General features: G+C 47.1%; 12 protein-coding genes across 12 annotated transcripts; 7 read left to right on the top strand and 5 right to left on the bottom strand.

The window, feature by feature from the left end:
- Positions 1-143: 143 nt before the first annotated feature.
- On the top strand, positions 144-3,451 carry F5Y00DRAFT_271468 (uncharacterized protein; the record flags this gene model as incomplete). Its single annotated transcript, XM_048012800.1, has 4 exons — positions 144-846; positions 978-1,987; positions 2,154-2,192; positions 2,243-3,451. 4 exons carry the CDS (start codon positions 144-146, stop codon positions 3,359-3,361), a joined length of 2,871 nt encoding a protein of 956 aa, XP_047862927.1. The 3' UTR covers positions 3,362-3,451.
- A 219-nt stretch (positions 3,452-3,670) lies between these two features.
- Positions 3,671-6,075, bottom strand: F5Y00DRAFT_242557 (UEV-domain-containing protein). Its single transcript, XM_048008536.1, has 4 exons — positions 5,780-6,075; positions 5,620-5,707; positions 5,316-5,554; positions 3,671-5,251 (listed from the first exon to the last, which is right to left on the bottom strand). The coding sequence occupies exons 1-4, from the start codon at positions 5,828-5,830 to the stop codon at positions 4,004-4,006; spliced, it is 1,626 nt and encodes a 541-aa protein (XP_047862926.1). The 5' UTR covers positions 5,831-6,075; the 3' UTR covers positions 3,671-4,003.
- Positions 6,076-6,773: 698 nt separating this feature from the next.
- On the top strand, positions 6,774-8,773 carry F5Y00DRAFT_127344 (Indoleamine 2,3-dioxygenase). The gene has a single exon (XM_048004151.1). It carries the CDS (start codon positions 7,146-7,148, stop codon positions 8,616-8,618), a length of 1,473 nt encoding a protein of 490 aa, XP_047862925.1. The 5' UTR covers positions 6,774-7,145; the 3' UTR covers positions 8,619-8,773.
- A 703-nt stretch (positions 8,774-9,476) lies between these two features.
- Positions 9,477-10,456, bottom strand: F5Y00DRAFT_264016 (DUF706-domain-containing protein; the record flags this gene model as incomplete). Its single annotated transcript, XM_048011589.1, has 2 exons — positions 9,477-9,656; positions 9,710-10,456. The coding sequence occupies 2 exons, from the start codon at positions 10,454-10,456 to the stop codon at positions 9,477-9,479; spliced, it is 927 nt and encodes a 308-aa protein (XP_047862924.1).
- Positions 10,457-10,778: 322 nt separating this feature from the next.
- On the bottom strand, positions 10,779-13,550 carry F5Y00DRAFT_127296 (uncharacterized protein). The gene is made up of 10 exons (XM_048004150.1): positions 13,392-13,550; positions 13,211-13,239; positions 13,057-13,140; positions 12,946-12,990; positions 12,418-12,884; positions 12,101-12,362; positions 11,617-12,045; positions 11,453-11,559; positions 11,301-11,400; positions 10,779-11,247 (listed from the first exon to the last, which is right to left on the bottom strand). The coding sequence occupies exons 1-10, from the start codon at positions 13,430-13,432 to the stop codon at positions 11,102-11,104; spliced, it is 1,710 nt and encodes a 569-aa protein (XP_047862923.1). The 5' UTR covers positions 13,433-13,550; the 3' UTR covers positions 10,779-11,101.
- Positions 13,551-14,030: 480 nt separating this feature from the next.
- Positions 14,031-16,657, top strand: F5Y00DRAFT_242549 (sugar transporter). The gene is made up of 8 exons (XM_048008535.1): positions 14,031-14,655; positions 14,855-15,190; positions 15,251-15,457; positions 15,510-15,569; positions 15,624-15,811; positions 15,864-16,091; positions 16,146-16,236; positions 16,292-16,657. The coding sequence occupies exons 1-8, from the start codon at positions 14,287-14,289 to the stop codon at positions 16,508-16,510; spliced, it is 1,698 nt and encodes a 565-aa protein (XP_047862922.1). The 5' UTR covers positions 14,031-14,286; the 3' UTR covers positions 16,511-16,657.
- A 291-nt stretch (positions 16,658-16,948) lies between these two features.
- Positions 16,949-17,830, bottom strand: F5Y00DRAFT_242546 (uncharacterized protein). Its single transcript, XM_048008534.1, has 3 exons — positions 17,585-17,830; positions 17,274-17,529; positions 16,949-17,215 (listed from the first exon to the last, which is right to left on the bottom strand). Exons 1-2 carry the CDS (start codon positions 17,678-17,680, stop codon positions 17,365-17,367), a joined length of 261 nt encoding a protein of 86 aa, XP_047862921.1. The 5' UTR covers positions 17,681-17,830; the 3' UTR covers positions 16,949-17,215; positions 17,274-17,364.
- A 1,047-nt stretch (positions 17,831-18,877) lies between these two features.
- Positions 18,878-20,461, top strand: F5Y00DRAFT_271467 (kinase-like protein; the record flags this gene model as incomplete). The annotated part of the gene is made up of 1 exon (XM_048012799.1): positions 18,878-20,461. The coding sequence occupies one exon, from the start codon at positions 18,878-18,880 to the stop codon at positions 20,459-20,461; it is 1,584 nt and encodes a 527-aa protein (XP_047862920.1).
- Positions 20,462-21,478: 1,017 nt separating this feature from the next.
- F5Y00DRAFT_242543 (uncharacterized protein) lies at positions 21,479-22,063 on the top strand (the record flags this gene model as incomplete). Its single annotated transcript, XM_048008533.1, has 2 exons — positions 21,479-21,515; positions 21,605-22,063. A coding segment is annotated over exon 2 (346 nt), but the record flags the coding sequence as incomplete, so codon positions are not given.
- A 188-nt stretch (positions 22,064-22,251) lies between these two features.
- Positions 22,252-23,618, top strand: F5Y00DRAFT_242538 (vacuolar ATPase). The gene is made up of 5 exons (XM_048008532.1): positions 22,252-22,599; positions 22,678-22,716; positions 22,814-22,856; positions 22,951-23,051; positions 23,137-23,618. Exons 1-5 carry the CDS (start codon positions 22,597-22,599, stop codon positions 23,296-23,298), a joined length of 348 nt encoding a protein of 115 aa, XP_047862918.1. The 5' UTR covers positions 22,252-22,596; the 3' UTR covers positions 23,299-23,618.
- Positions 23,619-25,655, bottom strand: F5Y00DRAFT_242536 (DUF1716-domain-containing protein). Its single transcript, XM_048008531.1, has 3 exons — positions 25,527-25,655; positions 25,419-25,467; positions 23,619-25,350 (listed from the first exon to the last, which is right to left on the bottom strand). The coding sequence occupies exons 1-3, from the start codon at positions 25,551-25,553 to the stop codon at positions 23,636-23,638; spliced, it is 1,791 nt and encodes a 596-aa protein (XP_047862917.1). The 5' UTR covers positions 25,554-25,655; the 3' UTR covers positions 23,619-23,635.
- Positions 25,656-25,832: 177 nt separating this feature from the next.
- F5Y00DRAFT_242532 (phosphoglycerate mutase-like protein) lies at positions 25,833-27,500 on the top strand. Its single transcript, XM_048008530.1, has 4 exons — positions 25,833-26,214; positions 26,279-26,488; positions 26,563-27,397; positions 27,455-27,500. The coding sequence occupies exons 1-3, from the start codon at positions 26,160-26,162 to the stop codon at positions 27,024-27,026; spliced, it is 729 nt and encodes a 242-aa protein (XP_047862916.1). The 5' UTR covers positions 25,833-26,159; the 3' UTR covers positions 27,027-27,397; positions 27,455-27,500.
- The last annotated feature ends 295 nt before the right edge of the window (positions 27,501-27,795 follow it).

Genomic DNA, 27,795 nt, shown 5'->3' with positions numbered 1-27,795 from the left:
TCATGTCTCTTACCCAAATATATGACATGCTAAATCCGGTCTGCCAGTCTACCCGTACAGCTCCGTAGCGCTGCTCAAATAGATATGATGTTCTAAGAATTGGTCTTCTTTGGCACATATTGTATTCTGTATCCCACCTTCTAATGGCGTCTACTATTTCGAGCTCTACAACGAGCTCCTCTCCTGTTTCCTTCCAGGATCCTGAAGATTTGACTATTGAACTTCAGCCCGCGCCTCTGCGCCTCCCCCGGCGAAAAACTGTTCCGAATCTCGATGGAACAAACTCCGCAACCGAAGAACAAATTTCTGTTATAGGCGGAAATGACTCTACTCTTACAGCCCATCGAGAAAGTATTAACCCTCCACCAATAACCAAGAGCCTATCTCAACGCCGCGCTCCAGCCCACAAATTGGGACCACTTGTATCAAAGTTCGAGACCCTTGACGCAGTAAAGAATGCTGATACCATCTCGCCTCTCGATTCTAAGCCTGGTGCGATTCCCCGAGTCCAGAGGCCATTGAGACACAGCCGGGCAAGTGAATCTCTACAGTCTATTGCATCAGAGAAATATTCAACCCCTGCAAACTCCTTAGATGTTCCTCCAAGACGAGTTGAATCCCCACCACCATTCAGCAATAGGCCAAAACTCCCGGTCAAAACGGTACCGAAGAAAGCCTCTGTAGAAGACAACGTTGAAGCAAGCTCTAGCTTCCGTGGAGCGGTAAATGAAGATATATTCATCAAAGAAAAAGGACAGGCTCCAGAAAAAGACGTTTCACCTATCCGGGAATTGAAAGAAGGTAATCGGAATTCTGACAATCCCCGTAATGTTACTTCTCCGGCAGGTAATGGGCCTGGATAGGATCCTAGGTTGATTTCAGATCGGAGAAGGGTTTTTGAGAATAATAGTGGTAAGTTTGCTAATGAAAATTCCGGTGTTGGAATAAAATATTGGGTAAGGCTAAATCGACAGAAGATTCTCCTATTACCAAGTCGACGAGCTCAACCTCAAATCAATTAGCAGCCCAGAAGACAGTGTCTACTCTAGCGACTAGCTCATCACAGCCTTTTCTATCCTTCAACTCCTCTCAGGGGAATTCGCCAACTAAGTCAAAACTGCAGACGGTCTCCACCGACAGTCCTCTCAAATATTCTCAGAAGGGGATTGTCGACCAAGATGGGCAAAGTCATCACCACGTTGAGCATCCGGCACGCAGAAAACACGAATCTACGGCTTCCTCGAAAATTCCAGTAAGGAGGGCACAGATGAGCGTTGCAGATATTCGCAAATCATTCGAGAAAAGCACACAGGCACCTGGGCCCGAACCCCAAATGCCGAATAAGTCCAAGCTATCTTCGGAGATAATGAACGATCGTGTTACCCGAATTAGCAAGGAAACAGTATATTCTCGTCACTCTGGTAGTCGAAGAAGTATTTCTCCAACCAGAACAACAGCCCAGAAAGATAGTATAGCTGTCCAGCCGCCTCATAATCGAAAATCTATCCATACTAGGTCTGAAAATAGACTATCAGAACATTCCATACCAGTCCCATATACTACCAACACTTCAGGACTTACCACAACAGCTTATCAACCTGATAACAGTCGACTTCGCCGGATAAACAACCGTAACCTCGATGGAGCTGTGTCGCTTGAGGACGAAGGGGCCCTAGACGCCGAAGGGGGGGCGAACGAACCTAGTGCCACGGCCATTCCCGATTCTCAAGCCATTCGAGGAAATAAGTCCTCTCGTACAAGTAGAATCCATTCGATCCTAGTTAATAATTCAAAGGCCAGCTTCCACAACATACTAGCGAGCAGACATCCTATAGCGAACGATGGAGTAACGCCAGAATCAGGTAGGGTTCAAAAGCCTGCATCAAAGCCGGTATCAAAACCGGCATCTGCGGCAAGGTGCTCGGGCAAAGTGTCTGACCTTCGGAGACTTTTTGAGAGATCCTCACCTCGAGAGTCATCTCCGAACGTATTTAAGTCTTTTTGGCAAAATAGGGGCCGAAATAAGCCAGCAGTTGAAACAGAAAGAAGTTATATTATTCGACAAGGCCTAAATATGTCGTCAACTACATTGACTACGCATACGGGTCCCGCGAAAAATATCAAAGTCCCTGAGCTAACAACGGAAATATCAGTTGATGATTTCGCTTGTGACTTCTCTGAGCCATAGGATGGTACGCGACCAGTAACACCAGGGGCGGAAACTAATACCATTAAAAGCCAGTCAATTAAACAAGAATCCCCTGTAAAAGACCGCATCCAACAGTTCGAAAGTTTGGAAACAGTCCCATTAGATAATAGTTCAACTCCGAGTTACTACGATGTTAACTCAAATATTTCTCCTCATAAACAAAAAACCGATGCTGGCCGAATAGAGCCTGAGGGTATTCAGCGCTCGCTTAGACAACGGAAAGCGAGGTTGTGGCGACGAATCTCAAATACGTTTACTCGATCGATCGACCGAGGGAATAGCAACAGTAATGATGGGGAGCAATCTGGTTCGGGTCGGGATGATGATATTAATAATGTCCCATCATCCTCGATACGCCGTCGACCTCGGTATCGTCGTTCAAATCTCTTTGGTTATCATCTGTACCGCACGTCTGAAGTAATTCAGTCGTCGACTGGTTCGGGTTATACCAGATCAAACATCAATATCAATGAAGAGTTAATTGAGAAGCTCGATAACCAGCCTCCATATATAGCTTATAGACAATCACCGTCTAGTTATCTATCAATGCGCAGAACGTTTCCTTTCTTAGCTCGTATGTCGGACAATCTGGGCTGCTCAGATGAATTCGACGATTTTGGACTCGATGGCTCCGTGTTGTCCAAGGCCACTCGCCGGCGGTACAAGCCATCTGTCGGACAAGACGCACAAGGCCCATCTTCGCCTGTATCTTGTAGTGATTCTAACGCCGTATCAAGTACTACATCTAAACAAACGACGACAAAGCGCAAGCGTCGCCGGTTAGAAGAGAAAGAGCTCCGAAGGGAGCAGAGACGGAAGAATAGAGAAAAGGCGATGGAAAAGGGTAAAGGAAAAGAGACAGCAGTAGGTGACAACCAGGGAGCGGAGAGTACACAAGATAAGGAGAAGGGTAAAGATACTGAAAGCAAGAAGAAAGAAAGGAGTTGGAGCAAGAAGACGGCTTCTGGGTTTATGGTGAGGCAAATTAATGATATCAAACTAAAGCATCCGAAGCCGAGGAGACCAGGTCAAATAAGAAAGATTGTCAACATGTACAAGGACAAGTCCACCAGCGGGATCAGACTCGGCAAGGGGAGCGGTGTTAGCTCTGGGTCGGGCACTGCGGGCACCGCAGGCGCATCAAGCAATTGAACCAGCGGACTTTATCGTATTGGGCATCGGCGTAAAGGTTAGGAACAGCAAGCAAATAGCATCAGTTATCGGGACGTTGTGGACTCGGGGCTTTTCGAGGAATGAAGGAAACAGCGGAAGATGACCATGAGTGGCACGGAGAGCTATCTTATCGAGTATTGGATACCCCCGTGGTCGGCCATTATCGAACTAGCTAGAGGACCACGGAGGAGAAGACGTAATAGAACACCTAAGGTACAGGAGACATTCTTTAGCCAATGAGAGAAGGGGTTATCCGGGCATGCGCTATGAGAAATACATATATTCTGTTTCCTCATTTGTGTGATGATCCGCTACATATCTTTATCTTATTGATCCTGTAGTTTTTTGCCTTACCTGGTACTATCACCAGAGTTTCTACGGCGGTCACCTATTATATACCCCTAATATTAACAGCTGAAATCCAATTATCTCCTATTCGCATCTTGATCCTACTAAGCCCAAACATCAAACTATAGACGTTGGGCCCTCTTTCACATAGACAACTATACTAGGTTAGGTAGATAATTAATTGTATACCCAGCGACTTCTTTGCGCTAAACTACCTATTCATAGGTACCCATAACCTTCATATCTTCATACCAAAACCTCAGGTAACCTAACTTACCCAACGAGTCCCATCCCCCTCCCAATCTTCCTCGCAAGCGCCTTCTTCAAAAACCACTCTCTCGCCAACCCGCGCGTCGTCCGGGCGAAAACCGCAGGACTTATACGGCCGCGCTCGACCGCGCGTCCAAGCACGAATATCGCATCCCCGAGAGCGCGCTCCTCGGCTACCACGTCGTATAACTGGTTTGCGACGACGGTGGGGGCGACTAGTAAGTCGTCGATGGGCGGGGGTTCGCGGGTGCGCGCGTTGGATACCACGCGGTCTGCTTCTTGGAGGGAGTGTTGCAGGATCGAGGTGTTGGACGCTAGCATTGCTGATAGGGGGCCTAGGGCCGAGGCGTCGGATTGTAGGTTCTGCAGCGCGGTGAGCATGGCAGCGCGTTGGGCGGAAAGGCCGGCTAGGGAGGACTCGTTTTGGGCGCGGGCGTGCTGGCGTAGACCGTAGAGGGTTGAGGCGAGTTGTTGGAGGAGGGCGTCTTTTTCGGGGTTCGGGGGGATGGGAGGTGGTGGGAGATCATTGGCGGAGGGCTCTGGTAAGGCCAGGGAGAAGGGCTCGTCCATGAGATCGGGGGGTGGAGGAGGTTTGGGCTTTGGTTGCGCCGGAGGCTGTTGCGGTATGGGTTGCTGCCAAGTTGGAGGCGGGCCGGCGTATGGCGGCTGTCCTGGGACGACGGTGGCGTTGTATGGGATGGGAGTTGCGGGGGATATCATAGATGCGCGGCGAGAATCCTGTGGCGTGAGACCGAGAGAAGGTGGACCGCCTTGCTGATATGCATGCTGCTGAGGCTGGGGCTGATACTGGACATTAGGGGGTGGTTGTTGATATGATTGTGGTGGATGCGGCGGTAGAGGAGGCGCTGCGTCGTATCTTGAGAGTCGGTTAGGTTGGGGTGACTGTGTCGTTGCTACTGGCGCACCGTACTGACTTGACTGCCGACGAACATCTTCTGGTAGAGGTGGTCGTGGGGGGCCGTCCGTGTGGGTAGTCGGGCCTGACACTACCTGAGGGAGGTCGCTACCTTTCGGGGGAGGTGGTGGCGGCCTTGGATCCTGTGTATGTGGAGATGGGACCTGCTGGGGAGTCTGCCTTGACATATCAGGGGGTAGAGGAGGGACCGGTGGAGGGGTCGGCGCTGGAGCGGATTGTTGCGGTACGGGAGGAGCTTGCTGGCGCGAGATAACCGGAGGCTCTTTCGCAAATACGTCTCTGAGTATGGCGATAAAGTCTAACAGAGAAGATTTCTGGTCCAACATTATTAGCATATCGCATAGAAAAAATATCAGCTATTGTAGATGATGTACATACGTCCCAGAACTCGGCCCATCCTACGAGATAAGGATGGTATATGCGTCCCTGGGGATCAACATGCTGACCTGGCCGCACCATCATATTCTCTGTGGGCGTAACATAGCCCAGAGGCGCCTCTCGCGGGTAGGCGTGCGGTATCCATAGCGATATAGGAAATCGGTAGGTGGTACCGCGAAATATGACGGGGATGGTGCCGGATAAGTGTAAGAGGAGAGCAGACACGCCGTTGTCGAAAGCTAGGAGTTCGTTAGAATAGGGCTGGTTAACTGAGGATGACGGACACTATAAAATGGGTTCGTACTATGGACATCGGTCCTGGGTGAGAGTGAAGGGTATTGGGATAGCGCTTGGGCTACGTCGTTATAAGTGCGGTTAACATCTTGGTATTCCTATACAATTGAAGCTATTAGAGACGAGTACAATCAATATGAAGAAGTTATTAGTGTGTGATATAATCTTACGCTCGTTAAAACGCTATATAACCAATTCAATACGTGCTGCTGGACCACCATGTTGGGAATCCTTCGCAGCGAATTATGGTTGTAGTAGCCGCGTCATGATAATTGATTGGTGTTGAGCTTCGAGGGGGGGTGTTTGTGATAATGGGAGAAATAATGTAATGGGAGCCTTGCACTGAGCTGCCCGCCAAGGCTGATATAAAACGCTTATTGGAGCTGCAGCCAATCATAGTGGGGTTTCCCTCGATTAAGCCAGAAAAAAGGAAATGACGTAAGCAAGTACTAACACAGCATGCAGCAGTTACACGAAGCTTAAGCCGATGAATTCCCAGGTTGGCCTCACATGTCAATTATGTAATGGTTTCACAGAGGCAACTTTTCTTCTCTTCTCCAAAGTCTTCTCCGTTTTCTTTCTCCTTCATCCCACGCTCAAAGCACCATTTTTTTTTTCAAGGGTACTCCTGCACGAGCACCCTTGCGACATCTTGGATCAGCCGACCGGAAGATCTTATAAGAGTTAGCGCGGCAATACCCGATAACTCAGCTTCCGCCGGCATCGGTTTATTTCGAAGCTGCTCAACAATAACTACTAATTCACTACATATGACCTATTTAGTGGGATAGCCTGACTTGTTTAGATCTAGATAGATCCATCCCACATTATCGGACTGTACGGAAAGCCAATGGCGCCATATCACCCGCAGGTGAAGTGTGGCATGTGCCATTTTTCCCTTTTATTAATCACTACAGTCTACATATAGGTATGTATGTAACAGATGAGTTGTCTATAGGTATTCTATCACATTACCTATACATACTCCTCGGTCAACAACTTCAGGGTGTTTATTTCCCCCCTTTCTCTCATACGACTAAACTGATGAGTAAAATTGATCCATTATTAATTATTAATACCTAAACTATCGTTGGGTCCGCCTTTCCGAAACCTTGGAAGGTCTAGCCTTGGTTAAGGAATTGCACCTTTTCTCCTCTTTATAAAGTCACGGTTTTCCCACGTCTTTTAGTCTTTGGTCTTTAGTCTTTACTTGTTTCCTTTTCTTACACCAGGTACTCATACTCATACTCATACTCGGCCTTAAGTCTTGAGATTTTTATCGCCAACTCTTGACACAATTACATGCTCACAACTCAACTGTTGTTTCGCACGGCTGAGGAGTATTACAGGATAAATCTGTATACTCCTTGCGTCAGGAATTAGACTTTTATTAGTTTAACTACTTGAATCTATTTATGAAAGTCAACTGTTAGGTTGATTCTTCATCCATCTAGCTCTACAGCTTCACCACAAACCCAACTCAATTCATTGTCTTCGGTTGTTATCTCGTCATCAAGAGACAGTTGTCCCGCCGTGATGAGACCTCCTATCCCAGAATTGTCCGATTATGGAATCTCGCCAAACTATGGCTTCTTGCCCGACGTCCTGCCTTTAACTAGGCTTCCGGACCCTTACTATAACAAGTGGGAGTCCATCGGCGCCAATCTACAGAATTTAATTCTTAGCAAGCGTCTTCGAGGAGTTATCGACCGCCTTCCTGTCCTCTCCACCGTCGGTCTGGAACATGACGCAGAATGGAGGAGAGCCTACATGCTCCTGACCTTCTTTGCTCACAGCTACATCTGGGGAGGTGATACTCCCTGCGATCGTGTGCCACCGAGCATCTCTGTTCCTTTGTTGGATATTTGTCAACACCTCGAGGTTCCACCCGTGTCTACCTACGCCGCCTCCGTGCTGTGGAACTTTAAACCCCTCTTCGTCGACGAAGAGATCGACGATCTTGACAACCTCGCCACTCTGATGACCTTTACTGGGTCTCTTGACGAGTCTTGGTTCTACCTGGTCTCGGTCGCCATTGAGGCTCGTGGCGGCCCCATCATTCCCCTGATGTTAACGGCAGTTGCTGCTGCTCGACAAGGCGATAGTGCAACCGTAACACGTTGCCTGCATGCCTTCGCCGAGCGCCTCGATGACCTCGGCGAACTATTGCGTCGCATGCATGAAAGCTGCGACCCTGGTTACTTCTACCGTCGCATTCGCACATTCCTTGCCGGTAGTAAGAACATGGCCGAGGCAGGTTTGCCGCATGGTGTCATGTATGATGATGGTTCAGGCAAATCCGAATACGTTCAATACAGTGGACCTAGCAACGCCCAAAGCAGTTTGATTCAATTCTTTGATATCATTCTTGGCGTTGAGCATCGTCCCACCGGTGAGAAGCCTAATACGTCCTCTGAGTCGGAACGCGAAGGGCGAAGCCGTGCCCCCAAAAACAATTTTATCCGGGATATGCGACGTTATATGCCAGGGCCGCACGCGCGCTTCCTGAACGATGTCGGAGCGGTTGCTAACATTCGCGAGTTTGTTGAGAGCCGCGCCGCCTCCGACCGTCCCCTAAGCATCGCCTACGATGCGTGTCTTGCCATGCTCCGTGCATTCCGCGATATCCACATCGCTATCGTCACGCGCTATATTGTCTTGCCATCTCGAGAGAATAGAGCACGAAGCCGATCGCGTAGCCCCGAAGCTGTTAGGAATAGAGTAAATCTGGCGACTGCTTCTAAAAATGAGCAGCATAAGAAGGTTAAAGGAACCGGTGGCACAGCCCTGATTCCCTTCCTTAAGCAGGCTCGTGACGAGACTGGCGAGCCCTCAATCGAGGCTTGGGCCAAGAAATTTATGAGCAGGCAGACTAAGGTCTCAGGTCAAAACGACTTCTTCCTAGGTAAAGACGAGAAATCGGAGGTGCTAGATGAGCCAGTTATCGAACATGGTCTTGCGGGGACTTGGACTATGAATGAGGAAATTGGCGGCATCTGCAATTACTGATAGTGAGTAGGTAGCTTGTAGCCGCATGGATCCTATAAGGGTCCCATAGCAAGTGATCTCTCCCGATCAACGACTTAAATAGCATCTCACTACAATATATAGACCTTTTCGTTATTTTCTATAGCATCATACGGCCTTTTTTTTAACTTAGTTGTATTACTCGTATGTGTCTGATCGGTCAATTCTCAGTCTTACTTAGAGTATAAGTAGTATAGATAGTGCTATCATCAGCCCTCCAGATCTGTCAGATATTCTATCTGTTGGATACATATAAAACATAATAGAATAAAATATATTACCAAGTAACCTTTTAGGTTAGTGGTCTAGCGATTTGTTCGACAACCGGTTGCCGCCATCTTCCATTGCGATCCGGATCAAGAGCCTCTTCAGCCCACTCCCCTAACTTTTCACGGAATGTCTCGGTCGCGCGTCTGTTTTTATAGCGGTTAAAATATGGTTACCGACTAGGGATATAACCGCCTCGGCGAGTGATACAGTTTGATGAGTATCTGTAGTAACGCCAGCATATTCGCTTCTTGGTTAATCAGACATCTCCGTATTTCGTACGGTTTAGTAGAGTTTATGTCCAAGTGATGCCCGCGGGCGTTGGGCAGATATTCCATACACATACATTGTACTTGATCTACATATGCGTGCACCGCAGATACCATGTTAGGCAAGCTGAAGCATAAGCGAGGCTTGGATTCCTGTCCAATATACCACTGTACTACTAGGAGGTTATGCAATTTCGTAATATTGTTTATATATTATTACAGCATGTCCAACAATTCAATCATCTTCTCTAGCAATTTCGCTTATACTTCAAGTCTAACAACATGTCCACACATATATACACGCTCACCACCTAACCACCTTCTGCGGGAAAAACTCATCAATAAGCTCCGAGTAATACGGCTTCAGCTCATCCACATCCGGTACCTTGTCACTCTTGCTGTATAGATCATACGGATTAAACGCCCTTACAGCACGCAGCATATCCTCGTCATGCTCGTCCATCAGCTCGCGGTATGCACCCTCCTACAACGAATCAGTCGATATTGACGTGAAATAAAGAAAGGGGGATAACATACCTTATGCCAGGGATAAAACGAATGATACCGAATCATAGCCAACGCCTCAGGCGGCAGCGTCGACTGGTCCTTGACTACATGGTATAAATATTCGTCATGCCCCCACGATAGCATCACGTTATCTAGCCCACAGCCAGGAGAGTATATGCCAAACTTGGTGCTGTAAACCGGATCCCGGGAGTCTGGGTTTGCGGCGAATGTGTCGGGGTATATAATGCGGTTGTCGAAGGCGCAACCGACGGGGAACGTGTCGCCGACGACGTCCCATTGGCCCTCGGAGCCGTAGAAGTAGAGTAGCTTGCCAAGGTCGTGGATTAGACCTGTGACCTGCATCCAGCGTGGCTTGCCGTCCCTCCGGATTGCCTCGGCGGACTGTAGTAGGTGCTGGATCTGCGATAGACTTGTGTCCGGGTCCGACTCATCGATCAGCGTGTTGAGCTTTTCGATTGCCTGCCATACCGTCATCTCCTCGCGTCGCCTTGTCTTGAAGGCGATACGTGCTTTTAGGTTATACGCCACCGTCTGCTTTTCATGCTGTTCCCGATAGAAGTTTTGCACGCGGTCGCAGGCTTCTTCGTATTGCCTAAACTGCGTCTTGTCTTTGGCTGAGTCGAACTGGGATTCATCATCGAACTTGGCCTGATTCTGGCCCTTTAGCACATTAACCGCGTCAATGTGATCTGATGTCTCCTCGAGCTCGAGACCATTCCGGGATATGGTGTCGTCGACTAATATGCCTGGCGCCATTGTGTTGTGGTGGGGGGTATATAAGAAGCAATAGCAAAAAAGGGGGTATCTCTTGGACTATAGAAAAGTGATTAAAAACAAAAAATATTAGGCGCTTTAAGCAGAAATCAATAACTTCCAGTCTTTAAACATCGTCGTCCTCGACTAAAATTTATACTCTGAGTTTCGTGTAAGTGGTGAAGATCCCCACATAAGGTTGACGTTTGGCCCGTGATGAATGAGGAGAAAATCGCCGAACACAGCTACTTTGAGCTGACTAGCGCAGGAGACGATCTCCCGAGCGGGAATCAGATACGCCTCTCTTGCGGAACGAGATCCGCGAGACAACTACCCCTTCTTTTGCGAAAACGGTAAAATCGCCCGAACCCCAGAGATAAGTTTATCTCATCCACTGGTCTGCATTTTTCGCTCATATGCAGTATCCGGAGTACCCCAGAGAGACTAACATCATTCGCACGTTACCCCGGTGTCTATACCCATAGATCTTAGTATATCCCCACGTTAAATAACGTGGGGATATAGGCCTGGCCAAGTTCGGTAATCTGGGGCGATCCTAAGCGCCCTTTAGTCCACTTTGCAATCTCTTTGGCTTCTCGTGTACCATGTCTTCGCTTGATAAGGGGTTGGTTGAAGTCAATATTTGTTTCATTCGTCGTTTTCTGGTAACCAGCCCCACGCTTTCATCAGTTGCTGCTGTATTGACGCAGTCGGACGAGCGTGATCTGCTTCCGTCTTCCTTAGAATGTCCATTAGAGCTTCCTGGTCGGACCTTTCGCCGAATTGATCGCCAACTGCAATTCGTATTAGCTCGGTGTTATTACTAGCGGACTGGCTTTATTCGTACACATAGCGATACCCATGCAAGCAGTAAACATGCCCGGTGGAGTCCATTGATTGCATACCCCGATACCACAGAGCTCCCTTACGAGGTTTTCAATCCGATGCTGTCTTCGCATAAGCCATATGTAGGAACCCTTCTCAGTAATATAGACTTACTGTCATTTGCTTCACTGCTGTTCGGCGATTTGTGCCTACTTTGGGTATCGAAGGATCAAACTGAGTCAGGAACAGCTGGGCTAGAATATGATGTTGAATCCCAATGACTAAGGAGTTAGCTACTATGTTACGCCTATAACATCCAGAAATATTTTAACGCTTACCATGACAACCTGACCCATGCCAAATTTCCGGGAAAGCCGAGGTTGCCGTACGTTCCCTGTAAAAGAAGGGGTTGAAGGACGGGGGCCGAGTGTTAGACCACTTTCTGCATGCCTCATCTAAGGCACCCCAATGTCCTGCTGCCAACGAGTTATTCCCGAAGCATAGATTGAGGACGTCCGCAAGAAGCACAATCGCCCGATTTGACCATGTATAGTCGTCGGCCGGTTCAAATGACCGGTCCACCACGAAGTGGTCTAAAGACACCTTGACGGGCTGTTGCGTGATGACCGCAATATAGATCTCCTGTCGGAGTCCTACCCAGAATGAAGCTGCACCTAGACTTCCCGGACCCATGTATTGGTCGCCGACATTAACGAAGGCATGAATACCGAGTAGATGGCTGTAGGTGTCTTGACCTGTTGTTGGAACTATCCATTTATTAGCACGCAGCCCACGGAGTACCCCAAACGCATCTTATCTCACCATCCATTTCCTCAAGCATACGCAAGATAATCGTTGCCGCGAATAAGTTCTCATCTGACACCGTTGAGGCGTGATTTAACATTGGGATGAGGTACCTTAGGCATTCGTCGTGATACCTGTTCGAAGCCAGTGGATCAAAATCCGTCGTATGGCTTAGATGTCTCGCAGCTATGGCAAAGATAGCATTCAAAAGCATATAGCATTCGGCAGCACGCTCCGGAACGACCAACTCGAAATGCCTATGTGGATCACACAAGTCCAACTGCTTCAGTTAGAATTTTGAATTTTGGGAGTGGCTGCTATGTCGTTCGGCTTACACAAATTGCTAGTTTCTGGATATAGTGCCGAAATAGAAGTGCTTCCGTCCGGTCTTTGAGTGGCAGGCTTGAAGCATTGTGAAAACTAGGCGTCAAAATACTACCAATACTACCAATACTACCAGCGTGGGGTACGCGTCCGTTCTCTATATCTGAAGACGTTAAATCATAAGAACTAGCAGATTTAGACCCGGGAATATGTCCATGAGAGTGAAGCTCAACGACGGGCGTATCATTAGCTGGAATCCCTCCATTGTTTCTCGGGGTATTCTGTGCTTGAACAGCATCTACCGGCTGGCCACCTGCCCTGTTGTACTCTGTTGAATTGGGAATAGCTGGAGGTGTGACGCTCGAGGCAGTCGATTCCTGCTGCCAGTTATGACTTTCGCCTATATGAAACTCGTATAGAGAAGTATCCTCTGAGGGGCTTCCTATGGTCAGACCTTGTCTCTCATCGACGTAAATTACTTATACAAGTTAGCCATCTAGATTTGCTCTACCTAATCCGATGTGGCACTTCAAGCTTACACTTTTTCGGCGGCTTGAGCCATTTTTGGTTTCTTTTGAACGTGTCTATAAGAATGAGGTTTAGCTTAGAAAGAATGGATATTTTAGGTAATTTTAACTGCAATAACTAACCTTTACTAGGTTTGAATTTGAAGCCTAGTTTGCATTCGCGACCTGCTCGAACACAGCGACCACATCTTGGAACCGAGCGATCGCCTACTCATTCAAAACAATTAGTTTAGCCGTCTCGGGGATATAATATGTAGGTAGCTCTAGGATTACTCGCATTTAAGATGATATTCACGGCATGTGACACTATTCGCCAAGTCTATGTCAGCAATTGTCCAACACCAAGATGAGATATAAGTGGATAAGCACGAAGCACGAAATTTAGTTCACTGGAGAGCACACCGGTCTCGGCGTAGCCTGAGCGCATCTTGTGGAGCAGAAAAATAGGGATATCGTACCATGGTGTAGCGAGCAACTCGATCTGCTCTGATGAGGGCATTCGCAACGTCGTCGCTTCTACGGCTTTCTGTGTTCTGTGTTTACTCGGTATAATTCGGTCAATGTTGCCGACAGATAGATCCAGAGGTCCCAATTGTGAGAGGGATCATCTGATAAAGACGGGCAAAACCGCCGAGTGGGAGACGTGGATGGTCTAAAGTAGTACAGACTGACCCGGTTCATGGGACGCCGAAGCCCAGACCCAATTGGCCGGCTAGGCGTTTCCCCATTGGACCGTCTCCCGAATAACGGACCTAGACGGGGCCCACGAGGTCTTTGTTCGTGTGACGCGCCAGTAATGTATGTACATACATAGCTTGGTATGTGTGGATAGGCGGATGGAGTCGTGATACTTCTACTGTAAGCTAGCCGACCATTCAGCCATTACGTTAAAGCGGTTTGGCCAATTAACTCTCCTGATAATCTTAGCTTACCTAGGATTCAGGATTCAGGTATCCAGACCGGTCAGGGGTATTCGACTAACTAACCTAACCTAGGGAATTCCAGAATTCCAAGTGCTTCTTCCCCGCAACTTTCTCTCCACCGTTGGGAACGGATCGAAAAGAAAAATGCGACTGGACTAAACCGCTTATGGAGTATAGCGAGCTGCCTCGTAATTCCTAGCGCGTTACTTTTCAGACTACTATTAAAGTTAGTTGGACAGCTACAGTAGGTTAGAATATCCCTTTGTTTATATTTTTCCCCAGATAAAAAGAGACGAGAAAATCCAATTAAGACGACGGCATCGCCCGCACTGTTGCGCAGCATATTATATTGCTGATAGGTCAAAGTCCAACTCATCCTGGCAACAATCCTACCAGCGGCAAAAAGCCCAATAGCTCGTACATCGCAACCATGGCCTCGGACTCAACAAAAAGCGATGGCGACGACGTCGTCGAAACAGCCCCGGTGCCGGCTGTGACGCCGAAGGAAGAACACGGGACCATGAGCGACGTGATCCGGAATGCGAGGCTCGCTAGCGAAAAGGAGCACAACATGACCCTATGGCAAGGCCTTCGACTTTACCCCAAAGCGATTGCGTGGTCTGTCCTCATCTCGACTTGCATCGTTATGGAAGGCTACGATATCTCCCTAGTCAACAACTTCTACGCCTTCCCGCAATTTAACCAGAAGTACGGTACCGAGGTGACCGATCCAGAGGGCAACGTCTCCTATCAAGTTTCGGCAGCATGGCAGGCAGGGCTAAGCAACGGTGCAGTTGTGGTGAGTTAGATCCTGTCGCGCCTCAGTGCGTTTGAAGTTAAAATTGTCTGCCCCCTTTCCGAGTCCAAGTCCATGACGAGTCATTAACTACCAATGGCAACGTTTGTATTTTTTATCGAGGGTCTCACAGCATAACTCGTGATGAAAAATTTCTCTCTCGTTTGGTGATTGATGATTATTTTAACACCGACTTTTGCAGGGTGAAATTATTGGCCTGTTGATAAACGGCTGGGTCTCCGAGAGGTTCGGATACCGGTATACCGTCATATCCTGCCTCGTGCTCATCGTCGCTTTTACCGCAATCTTCTTCACGGCGCAGACTGTCGTACACCTCCAAGTAGCTGAGATCTTGTGCGGCATTCCATGGGGCGTTTTTCAAACCTTGACTATCACCTACGCCTCTGAAGTTTGCCCGGTAGCCCTCCGGGGTTATCTGACAACTTACATCAACTTCTGTTGGGGTATCGGCCAGATGATCGGTATTGGTGTCATTATGGGCAACCTCTGGCGTACCGACGAGTGGGCGTATCGTATAGTAAGACTCCTCTCGACTCTATTCCCCGGTAGAAAGCTCTACTCTAACAGATATGGATAGCCCTATGCGCTTCAATGGATGTGGCCCGTGCCTCTCATAATTGGAATCTCTTTCGCGCCCGAATCCCCTTGGTGGCTTGTACGAAAGGGGAAACTTGAAGACGCCAAGCATTCTCTTCTTCGCTTAACTAGTCTGGATCGGGAGACAGACTTTGATGTGGATGAGACGGTTGCGATGATGGTCCATACAACAGCATTAGAGCAGAAGGTTGTGTTTTTTCTCTCGTGCTTTCGTACTTACCGTTAACATTCATACGTAGATAACCAAGGGAGCCAGCTATCTAGATTGTTTCAAGGGAGTCGATAGGCGTCGCACAGAAGTACGTCTGAAGCCCCCATGCTTGTATCCGCTCTCGGGATGCTAACTGAGATAGATTGTGTGCATGTGCTGGGCCATTCAGAATCTGAGCGGAAATTCATTTTCCAACTACTCGACGTACTTCCTACAGCAAGCTGGTCTCGACAATGACAAGGCGTACTCATTCGCCATGGGCCAATACGCCATCAACTGCGCTGGTGTCTTCGGAGCCTGGACGCTCATCACCTTTGGAATCGGACGAAGGTAAGGTGAAATACCACGTATTGATTATCTGAGATGTTAATATCGCATGAAGGACTTTATACCTATATGGCCTTGCTGGTCTCTTCGTCATGCTTTTGATCCTCGGTTTCCTCGGCCTGGCTCCCGATAGAGACGCCGCCTCGCTTGCGACAGGCAGTATCATGCTCGTGTGGGCTCTGTGTTACCAACTTACTGTCGGCACCGTGTGTTATTCTCTCGTTGCAGAGATTTCAACGAGACGTCTTCAAATCAAAACAGTGGTGCTCGGACGTATCCTCTAGTAAGACTATTCTGCTTGGCAGACTCGTGAAGACCCGATACTAATGGATCGTAGTAACATCGTCGGTATCATCTGTGGCGTTTTGACACCGTACATGTTGAACCCTTCGGCTTGGGACTGGGGCAACTATGCCGGCTTTTTCTGGGTAAGTTGTCCTTCGCGTGTGTTGGCTCTTGTTTCTACTTATTGACGATACCTAGGCGGGGTCATGTTTCCTCTGCTTTGTCTACGCTTACTTCCGCGTACCCGAACCGACTGGCCGCACGTTTGCAGAGCTTGACCTATTATTTGAGAAGAAGGTTAGCGCAAGGAAGTTTGCTTCGACCGATGTGGACGTATTTGCAGAGCATGTCGAGGGGGCTGTATTGAGCAGCTATCAGGACCAGATCGCCATTGAGAGTATGAAGATCAAGGTTTAATGTAATGATGAGCAAGCCAAAATATAATGGCGGCGGAATGACCAAGCTATGAGCATTGAAAGTATATTTTTGAATGGCGCTATGGTGTACGAAATGGTGTATATAAGCTTATCTTTCTTGAATCAACCAATTTATTCCGTATGAGAAGATGTTTGAATGCCAGGTCATAAACACGGCGAGGTTGAGAAGTGATAGATGCAAGCTTCGTATGGTCATCCAATAATCCAGGGGGTAAATAACCAGGAGCCGTGGTAAGTTATAGCTCATCCTATTGGTCGCGCGGAACTGATGCTTTTCGTTGTACCATATCAAGACTATGGTTGGTTGGTTCGTTGTGAGACTAAGACTTATACGAGGAGATATTCAATAATTATACTGTGCATTAGAATGTCAATACGATAGTAGATGTTAGCTATGCCTTTGACTTGACATCGAACGTACTATCCAGAAAAAATATATATAGATAGATTCAAATTTAATATATTGATACATTGGCATAGCGGATGCTCATTAGAGCGTTCTAATAACTAGAGCTGGTAGAGTGGCATATTGCCTCCTTGGACTAGTCGAAGAGGAGAGTGTTGGAATTGATAGGAAGAAGGTTGAAACTGGGCTTTTCGCCTATCAACCCTTATGTCAGTGGAAATGCAATCGATCTCGGACCATATTACTCCTGGGAACTAAGCTCGTCTCTTTATCACGCACCTAATAAGCATATTAGTTTCGGGAAACGTGATACCCGTAAATTTAGGCGAAGCCAGACCAGACGGGATGTAGTGACAGGGCGTAATAGACCGTAGTAGTACTACCCGACGAGGGGTAGACTTGGATTGCGACGAAATACAAGCATGACACTACCGATCTGGTAATGATTTGGCTTGTATTTCGTCTGTAGTATCTCGAACAGTCTGGCCCTTCTTATACTCTTCTTCTAATGCCCTTTGCATGTCGAAATCAAGCTGGCGCTCCTTCTTGATTCGCTGCTGCTCCATGTCGCGCACAACACCCTGATGCATGGCCTAGAAATGCGTGGTAAGCCTATATCTAGTTCGAACCGCGCAATGATTTCTATACCTCTTTCTCAATCTTCTGCTGGAAGTGCACCATGATAACTGTTCCGACAGCAAAGAGCGAGGTGCCCGCCAAGGTGAGTTTCGAGGCGCGCGACATGTTTGCCGAACACGAATTGACAAGCTGGACAGGTTTGATTTGAGTTTCGCTATAAACCCATCCCAATCCTTTTTTCCAATGCTGGTACGGGAGCACTTGATGATGTATACTCAGCTTCAATTATCGAACTTGGGAGGTGAAAATCCCGGTGATTTGGAAGCTTTAAGTGATCCATTGCTAGAGTAAATCTATTATCGATAACGAGTAGTCACCAAGCTGCCCGTACTGTACTGTGTACAGTAAAACCTTGCCATAGCGAATCTACACCATAACGAATCCTCGCTTTAGCGAATTTATTTTAGAAATTTTTGAAATTTATATGTAAAATAACGAATTTTTTTATATAACGAATTCGTTAGATTTTTTGATTTGTCATCACGTAATTCGTTATATAAAAGTAAACTTTAACCTTTTTTAAGTAAGCATTAAGCCGTTTTAGGAAGTATTTCGTTAAATTTCGCTAAAATCGGTTTAAGCTTAAGACTTTAAGGTGCCCCTTACCATTTAGGGGATAATGTGGCCTGTGCGCTTACCTACTTTATAACGAATCCTCGATATAGCGAATCCTAAACCATGAAAAATTTAATTCGTTATGGCAAGGTTTTACTGTATATACCGTATGTGGGGATATGGAAAAACGGAGTCGCATGAAACGGTTCTTTTCATAATCATTCACACCCCCTATCATCTTCATCATCATCATCATGCAAGCAACAAGCGAGAAAATAGATGTACAAAATATGAGCCTTACTTTAACTACACTCACTTTAATTTTATAATGGCAGTCGCTTGAATCTCTAAATGTTAAGGAAAGGCGCACCCCAAAAGCTTACCGACAACTCGGGGATGAAAAAGGGGTAAAGACGCGGGCTCCAGTGTTTACCTAGTCTATTGAACGCCATCGAGACCATCTTTGTATGATTGTTCAATGCCATTCAAGGAGTCCATTATTTCTTGAAAGTATCTGCATGCAGGTTAAAAAAGTAATTTCCCTTAGTCTTAATTCCCTTAGTTGGTATCCCGGAAAGATGAAGAACAAAGACACTTGACATGTGACATGAAGCAAGCCTCTAGATTAATTCACACACGAGTTCTGAAGCGCGGGCCGCTTATTGTACGATGACCAAGTGGATGGGACATGACGATACAGACTACTCGACAACTTCTCTCAATTCCTAAATAGCCTCAAACTCCACGATGCCGAGTACCAATACTACAGCCTCTGGCGCTTCCTTCGTCAGGAAGTACAATTCTCTTTCAATCCTGGATGAAGTTGAGGACGTCGAGTGGTACCAGCCGGGCGGATTTTACCCGTTGGATGTAGGCGAGACGATAATCGACAGGTTTAAGGTTGTTCACAAACTTGGGCACGGTGGCATTGCTACAGTTTGGTTTTGCTGGGATCTACAAGAAGAGAAATGGATAGCGCTTAAAATTAATTCAGCAAGTCATTCATCAGATGACTGCCCTGATTTACAAGCGATTCGGATAATTGAAGCTCAGTCCCAAGGAATCGACGAGCTCAACGATAATAACATTATGATAGCCCGACAGACCTTCTTTATAGAATCTCCTAACGGGCGACATCTATGCTTCGTATTGCCTGTTGCTGGGCCAAGGTTCCCGGACTGGAAGCATAAAATAGGAGAAGACTTCGGCCGACTGAAGAAAATCAGCTACCAACTTACCAAGGCGCTTGCTTTCTTGCACAGCAAAAGGATTGGCCATGGAGATTTTAGGCCTGATAACATATTGATGAGGTTGAAACCCGGTTGCCTTGACCAGATCGGGTATGATGAGATGCAAGCTCTGATAGGGGAAGCAATCGGGGAACAGCTCCTTAAAGGCGACGAGCGAAGCCCGCATGCTCCCAAGTATGCATATCTACCGTTTAGTTTCAGAAACGGAAATCTTTCGCACATGATATCGGATGACATCGCCATCGTCGACTTTGGCGAATCTTACGAAGCCCGTAAGCCTCCTGAGAGGTTAAATATTCCACCTAAGTACGCCGGTCCTGAATGGCTCTTTGGTAATCAGACAGGCATAGAAAATGATATCTGGTCCCTGGCCTATACACTACTGGAAGTTCAAATTGGTCCCCTTCCTGGCGACCTGTGGAATATTATTAGGCGCATGGAGAGGTACATAGGGCCCGTCCCACCTATCTACGGCCCAACTGCTGTAAAGATGCTACATGACGAAATGAGCTATTCGGATGAGCCACCACCAGATTATGAAGAGAATGAAGCAGTTACAGGGCCATTAACTGAGCCGTTCAACTTGCAAGAAAAGTTTGAAGCAACTCACTCCGAATTCAGTAACCCAATACATATTGCGCTAGGATTAGCGGATATGCCGAGGGACGAGATCCCCATTTTCGGTAATCTTCTCGGGGAACTCTTCGTATACGACCCAGAAGATAGGCCAGACGCAACTCAGGTACTAGAACACGAATGGTTTAAAGCTTCTCAATCCGAAGACGAGACGGCCACGGACGAAACGTTACCGATCATAAGTCTCTTGGACGAGTTAGACGAGAATCACCCCGTTCCAGAAAAAGTCTCTGGATCATCAAACGCGGAGAGTGGTACGCCTCCCATGATGGTGACAGAAATACGTACCATTCAAATCACGGAAAAGTGTCCTTGGTATCACTTTGTAGCCACTTGGGCGGTTCCAGTATTGGGGCTCCTATGCGTGTATTTATTCTACATTTATACGTGTTTGCAAGTCGACGTGAGAATCCTTAGGGCAACTCAACAGATAATAGTCATGTAGCATAGTAATATTTCAATTTTTCTAGCTCCAAGTTTTATATCAAAGTGGAACGTTAGCTACCTCTATGGCTATATGTTCCTATATTACTTCATGAAGACCTTCGCTCTAGCGTCGTGACAAACGCGAAGTTTATAAAAGGCAGTGAGATAAACACCCCACCATGGAATGCCTTCATAGTATTATACTAGAGGTTACCCCCCGGGCAACACAAAAGCCTAAGGTTTACACCGCACCATATTTCTATACTATTATTATTATTATTATATATTAGCAACCTACCCCCTATTAAACTGGAGGGCACCCCTACAATAGCCCGAATTTACTGCTATTACACGGCTGGACAATACTCTCAATACCCTCGAGACCTAAGTAATAAAGAAGCCTTAAACATATGCATGTGCAGACTTATTCCTTTCATATTCACTACTTTCTATAAGGCAGGAAGATTATCTACAAGGTAACAAGGCATGTATCCTAAATAGGAAATTTTTACTCGCATTCAACACAACAATCCTACCTAAATCCTATAAAACCTTAGGCATTAAAGATTAGGTACTTAAGTAGATGTAATAAGTAAGAGAATGCAAGGTAAGTCAGCGAAAGGCTCTTAGATGTTTCCGAAAGCAAACCAAGTTCAAAGAACAAGTACTATAAAATTAGCACCGTAGAAAGCGCCAGGTTCTTTATTAGAAATAAGCGATAGGGATCCTTTTGGGAGATTTTGGGCGTATAATCGGCGCCCATGTCATTTCTAATGTGTACGTCGCCTTACCTCTTACACTGGACACTTCGACACCATGCCAAAAATAACTCCCTATGGACAGATTGGGGACGCTCAATCAGAATGGCACCCTGACATGGCCATCCCAAGGGGTGGCCCATTACCAAAAGATACCGAGGATAAAAGCGCAACCATATTTATCAAGCCAGAGCCAAGTATCGGCTGTGGGACATTACAATGCCCAAAGGTTCGAGGGCCGTGTTTCGTGCATCTAATTAACATCTAGCTAATCGATGGCGCATTTACCTAGGTCTATTGGGAGAAGAAGGTAGTCTATGACCAATTAGTCATAAACCAGCAAGATGTTCTACAGTCCAGCGAGAGCTTCGCTCAAGAAGCCGCTAGAAATTTAGGATTCTCACATATTATTATCCGGTAATACCCTCGCGTCTTAAATCGAAAGTTCTTCATGCTTATGTTCACTAGTAAGGAACTCCACGACGCCGCCAACACTTACGCCCCGGCTGGTAGAGGCCAGACGAGGCGTACGAAAACAGGAATCGAGGCTGATCAAATCCATCTGACGGTATATCTCGCGAATCAACCAAATTGGGTCTCTGTGCACGGGCATATATATGGTGTTGTACGAGAGACGACATATAAGTTGATGAGTGAAAGGAAGAGTAGATACGTCAAGAAGATACCGGAATACACGGAGTATGTAATGATGCCAAATAATGAACGATGGATGGCAAAAGACCGCCCAGATCAGCATCGGCGTAATCCTGAGCTCTGGGAATGGTTTGAGTATATGACTTAGGTACCTAAATATGAGCCTTGGAATAAAATGTAGAGATGTGGTGGGCGTATTATAGCAACAGCTGTGCCTTGGCTCAATACACAAAGGAAAAGGGGTAATACGTTACATAGTAATGATAAAACGTGCTAAACGGAAGCTTGACCATAATAGATGCAGCAAACTATTTGTTCCGTAAAACATAGAACGTGAATAAATTAATATGCGTGCAATATGCAATACATAGAAATAATATTATGCATAAGTTTAGTTTCGGTTTAAAACGGCGCGAAGCAGGATACGTACCATATTGTAAGCTCCCATTGGAACTGGAGGTTGCTTCAGCCCCATCTGACCCCCCAACCTGCCAACCCAGCACCAGCACCAGCCTTACCGGTGAAGGTTGTTATTGATTCGCCTACCGAGCTCCTACTCCATGTACCTAACCTAGCTACCTACCATTTCGACATACTTCCTAACCTATCACGATCAATCTTCGCTACAGCATCATACGTCAGTTACCAAACCAGCAAACAGCAAACCACCAACAAATAATTCTGCGTTCCCTTTTCCTCCGAATCGACTCGCAAGTAAATCAGATCTCCGCAACTTAGCAGGATGGTATGCTCGATCTAACTAAACCTACCTAATACAAAGAAGACGGTACAGCTAGCTAACCATGCTATCTCTCGAATATAGTCGGCTCAGAACTCGACAGGCATTCAGACCCTTCTCGATGTACGCAGAACCCCCCAGGCCATCGCAATAACCAGGCCACATAGCCGAATCCAATGTAGCAAGTCCAGCTGACAGGTAGCTCGCCGCGATCGCATAGGCCGAGAGGGAAGCTTCCAAGATCGTCCAGAAAGCTCGCGAGTGTTAGTAACGCATATTCTCTCCACATCTTCCGATAATTACGCAAAGGCCAAACAGTTCGACGCTTATAGCCGATACTAACCCATCGCCCTATAGTCCGAACCAAGAGAGTACGAGAAGCGCGAGATGAAGCCAAGAAAGAAGTAGAAGCGTACCGCCGAGCGAAGGAAGAAGAATTTAAGAAATTCGAAGCCGAGGTACGCACACGCATACTCCCCGCTGCTCAACGGCAGCTGCTCAGTCGATACGAATCCGGTTTACTAATTCAAACCTCTATTACAGCACACCCAAGGCAACAAGGAGGCCGAAGACGAAGCCAACCGCGAAGCCGATGCCAAAATCAAGGAAATCCAAGAAGCCGGCCAGAAGAGCCAGGACAAAATCATCGAGGACCTGCTAAAGGCCGTGTTCGACGTCAAGCCCGCGCCCCCTGAAACGTTGTAGGCTAGTCCAGAGCTGCTTAGTCTACGGGGAGAAGCGAATCCGGAAGGAATGCTATGCGGAGAAAGGGATCGACATGTCACACCGTGGATTCTGGTTGCTGGAAGACTGAGGCTATGGTGTGTAGTTGCGCGCATTATATTACGTGTTACCGGTGTTCTTGGAAGGGAAGAAACCCGAAATAAAGATAGGTCGGTATTACTGGTTGCAAGACGCCTGTCTATCTGTTCATAGAAAAGAGAGATTTGAGGGACGCCGCGCTGAGAAGCAGGCACGATACGCATTATTCATTGATTACTACTATACTATTACATGCTACCAGTCCACCAGTCCACCCGTACTATTGTAGGAATTCCACTAGGGTCGTAAGCATTTCTCTAGTATCTTTGCCCTCTGCATCATCCGCATCGATACCTTCAATTTGTTCTTGCAGCGTAGCTTTAATTGTAGCCAATGTTTCGTCACGGTCGGCGAGCAACTTCTGTATTGTCTTCCTCGCGCCGTTGTCCTCCGCCACCAGCCATGCCAGCACTACGTCCAGCGTCTGCAGACAGAACAAGCCAGCATCGAGCCGCCGCGAGAACCACTCGTCTGCCATTTCTTCTTTTTCTTCGGCGCTCATCCCACTTCGTTCCGCGCGGATCGCCTCGTCTACGGAACCTAGGCGCGCCGCGTACTCCCTCCTTAGCTTAACCAGTTTCTCCGTCTTCTCGTAGTCCTTCTCCACGAACTTTGCCAGGGTCCGGATCCGTTCTGCCGAGTCGGCTGGCAACAACCGCAGCATGGATCCAAATATGCCGATTAGGTGTTCCGTAGTCTGGCTGTCGTTACTCTTTTTCATAAATAGTGTGAAAATATTCTTTAGTCCACCGGCTTCTACGACTTTTTGGCATACACCAGTTCCCGCCGCACCGTGACCCCCTACGGCATGATCCAGGAGCCGGAGCGCGGCAGATTTACTCATCTTGCCCTCTTTCAACATGATCAAGCAAAGCTCGACACCTTCCGCCTCGACGAATTTGGTCTTACCCTCGGGTTCGTCCACGAGACAGGTCAAAGCCTCGAATAAGTTCTCCATATATTCTTCTTCCTCGCCACCCTTTTCAGGGTCGCGTTTTCGATAAGATGCTACGAGCTGTAGCATGATGTCCACGGCATCCAAACTAGCCAATTTCCTCCTATTCTTCGACGATGTCTGCACTAATATTGCCAAAACCTCGGCAGCGTACTGTTTGTTCTGACTGACGGTGGCCTCCTTGGCCTGTATACGGCGAAGTAGCCACTTCAGCAGGCTGTCGTTTTCCGTAACTTGTTCTGCCGTCGCCGTTCGTCCGCTGCATAGGTTTTCCACTACACTGAGCGCATAGTAGACACCGCTCCGGTCAACCTCCTGCTCTTCATCTAGCCTCTCGAAGTTCGACACGAGCAGCCCCAACAAATCAGCCTCCAGCAGGGCATCGACCAGTGCATTCCATTGATCGTCCTCGGCCGCGATATCTTCGTCAGTTAGTTCGTTGATAATTTCAATAGCATCTATCGCAATATCGGTATTCTCGTGTGCAAGTAGCCCCACAAGGCTCGCGACGCTTCCAAGCTTAGCGAACTCAGGATATAGCTCCGGGTGTTCAGAAAGGATGGAGAGGGCCTTTATGTCGGCGTCGAGGTCGGCTTCGCTCGAAATAAATTTTTGAGGCTCATCCTCGAACTTGGCGCGCAGCTCGGCGTTCTTATTTATTCGCTTTTCGAAATTAAGCGCAGTTCGTCGCAGCCACGCGCTGTCGAACTTGTCGGGTGCCGCGTCCGCACTGGGATCGGGGTCGTCAACGTAGTCTAATACTTCGTTCTCTTGCGCCGTAATTCCACCACCAAAGAATCGCCCTTCCTCATCATCGTCGGGCGGGAGGTCCGGTCCGTAGTCACCGTCCTCGTCTTCTGGAGGGGGCGCAGGTCCTGCTTCGACGTCATCTTCGTTATCGTTTACACTCTCGTCCTCGACGCGCGCATGTCGGCTGCTGTTACCATTCGAATTTAAACGGGCAGATTTGTAGATTTGATCTGCATATTGCTACGCGTTAGCCAGCAAGACTCGTATATCGGTAGGAAGAAAAGAGGACAAAGCATACTGGGATCTCGAAGAGGTTCTAGCTTGCGCTTGCTGCCGACGCCAGATGCCTATTAACAGAGTTAGATGAATTTGGAAAACTAGAACTAGAGCAAATATATTAACAAACCTTGAATAGCTCATCTATGCTGGTCATTGTGTAGCAGGTTCATAAAATGGTTGATGTAGGCGTGTCGCGAAGGAGATAGCTTAGCTTATTAGAAAAGGTTACTTGTAAGTTAGAACATTGAAGTATAAAATATAAAGCTCCAATTGACTTCTAAAAGTTTAAACAGTGCGTGTTACATAGTGTATGTAGCTCTTACCGGTCGGTGGACGTAACCCCACAGTGCCTTTACGTACTATTCAAAACGTTGCTATTGTACCTACGTCTAGTTACCCACTTAACTGTAGAGATTCTTGACATCGGCTATATTTTAGTAACAGCATTTTAGTAACAATTCATAGCTTCGGCTTATGAGTCAATCTAACAGTAAGCAAATCTTGAAATAATTATAAAGTAAAGTTCAAGCTTCATTTGTCTTTACCCGTTCTCCAAGCATTTCCCTAGCGGTTGTTACTCGCTGTAATGCTCATATTTGGGTAGAAATATCTTATACCTCGTTAAGTACCTCTTTGTTTATATTCGCTCGCTATTGGCCTTCAATATCCTACCAAAAACTAGACACTAGACACGAGATACGAGATAGATCTCGCCTGAATTCAAAGAAACATCATAGACCAAACGTTTATCTCATTTAGAATGCCTCCAACGCTCATACTAGTCCGCCACGCTCAAGCTCGCCATAATGCAGAAAGTTAGTTTGTTACGATGCGACTTCGGGCTATGAGCTTCAAGGTGTTGGTTCTGACTTCACCTAGAAAATTTTACAATACCTGATCCGGACTTGACCGAGGAGGGACATGGGCAATGTGTAGACCTACGGAAGAGTCTCATAGAAAACCCACTGGCTCAGCAGGCCGAGCTCATCGTGGTCTCTCCCTTACGCAGGACGATGCAGACAGCATTCCGGTCTGTCGATTGGCTTATTGAGAAGGGTGTCAAGATAGAAGCCGATGCGGATTGGCAAGGTATAACTCCAAAGGTTCTCTCATCAGAACCACCTGTTTTTATCAAGCAGATCCATTCTAAACCATTTCAATAGAAAATTCAAACCATGAATGCGACACCGGGAGCCCCATCGATAAGCTCATAGAAGAGTTTCCCACGGTCGACTTCTCAAAGGTCGACCCGGTCTTCCCAGACAAGACATCGCCACTAGGTAGCCGCTATCACTTCACGAAATCAGCTCTTTTAGCACGTGCTCAAGCAGCCCTAAAGAAGCTGTATGAACGTCCGGAAAAGGTAATCATCGTCGTCTCTCATTCAGCCTTCTTGCGACTCGCAGTTTCCGGTTATTGGTACTTTAACGCCGACTATCGCATTTTCGACTTTGCGCCTGTGAACAATCCGGGAGACCCATATCAACTCGAGCAGCACGAGTCTACCAGAGAGAAAGGTGGAGGGCTCGGCCGGAGCTGGGTCGACCCTATAGTGCTAGGCTCGGAGCTGCCGGGAGAAGATCCGGATGCTAAAGACAACGGAAGCGGAAACGGCCGGGGATATTGAAGACGGCTTTTTAGATATCGGTCACGAACAGGATATAGGGATCCATGGCCATCATAACGTAGTTATAATTACCTCTGTCAAATGTTCCCTGCAATACGGTTTCGAGTTTCAGGATAACCACGTATAGCAGATTAAAGCGAGAAAACTCATGCAACATCTGATGATTTTTTTTTTTTCACCTCATTCCGACGCTACTTAAGCGTCTAGTATGTAGTAAATGGGGATTCTGGCTAATAAACCAGACCGAACTGACCGAAATGAAGAATCGAGGCTATGTTAGTGGTCTCCATCTAAAGGCTCCATCCTAACTTGAGAACCGTCCCAATTCGTACCGATGAAACAGCGCGTTTTGTTATTTATTCATCCTACAAGTAAGATACCTACAAGTTACGGCTGATTTTTACATAACTAATCGTCGAAATACATAGTTGACAGGCATGTTTCTGGCTGATACTGCACAGCCTCAACTACTACGATATTGCTTCAACTTGATTGGATCACATTCCCTCCGTTATACGAGATCCGTCGTATATGTTCAATATATTATTGGATGTCCAAAATGTCAGCCATACAGGTACATAGTACGTACATATAGTAAGTCACTACACTATGGTACTACCTACGTCTTATTGCAGATCAGCGCTGAGTTGGATGCTGATGATGGGCTTCCAGATCCGCCAAGTCCCGAAACATTCATACAGGGGGACCCCAACATATCCTTATGTAGACCGCATTTCACTAATAGGGCTGTTTGTTGTAAGTAGGCCGT

Source organism: Daldinia vernicosa, assembly GCF_022497035.1.
Source record: "Daldinia vernicosa strain CBS 139.73 unplaced genomic scaffold F5Y00scaffold_38, whole genome shotgun sequence".
NCBI classification, from domain to species: domain Eukaryota; kingdom Fungi; phylum Ascomycota; class Sordariomycetes; order Xylariales; family Hypoxylaceae; genus Daldinia; species Daldinia vernicosa.
Note: the sequence above shows the minus strand (reverse complement) of the source record. Positions and strands in the feature narration are given on the sequence as shown.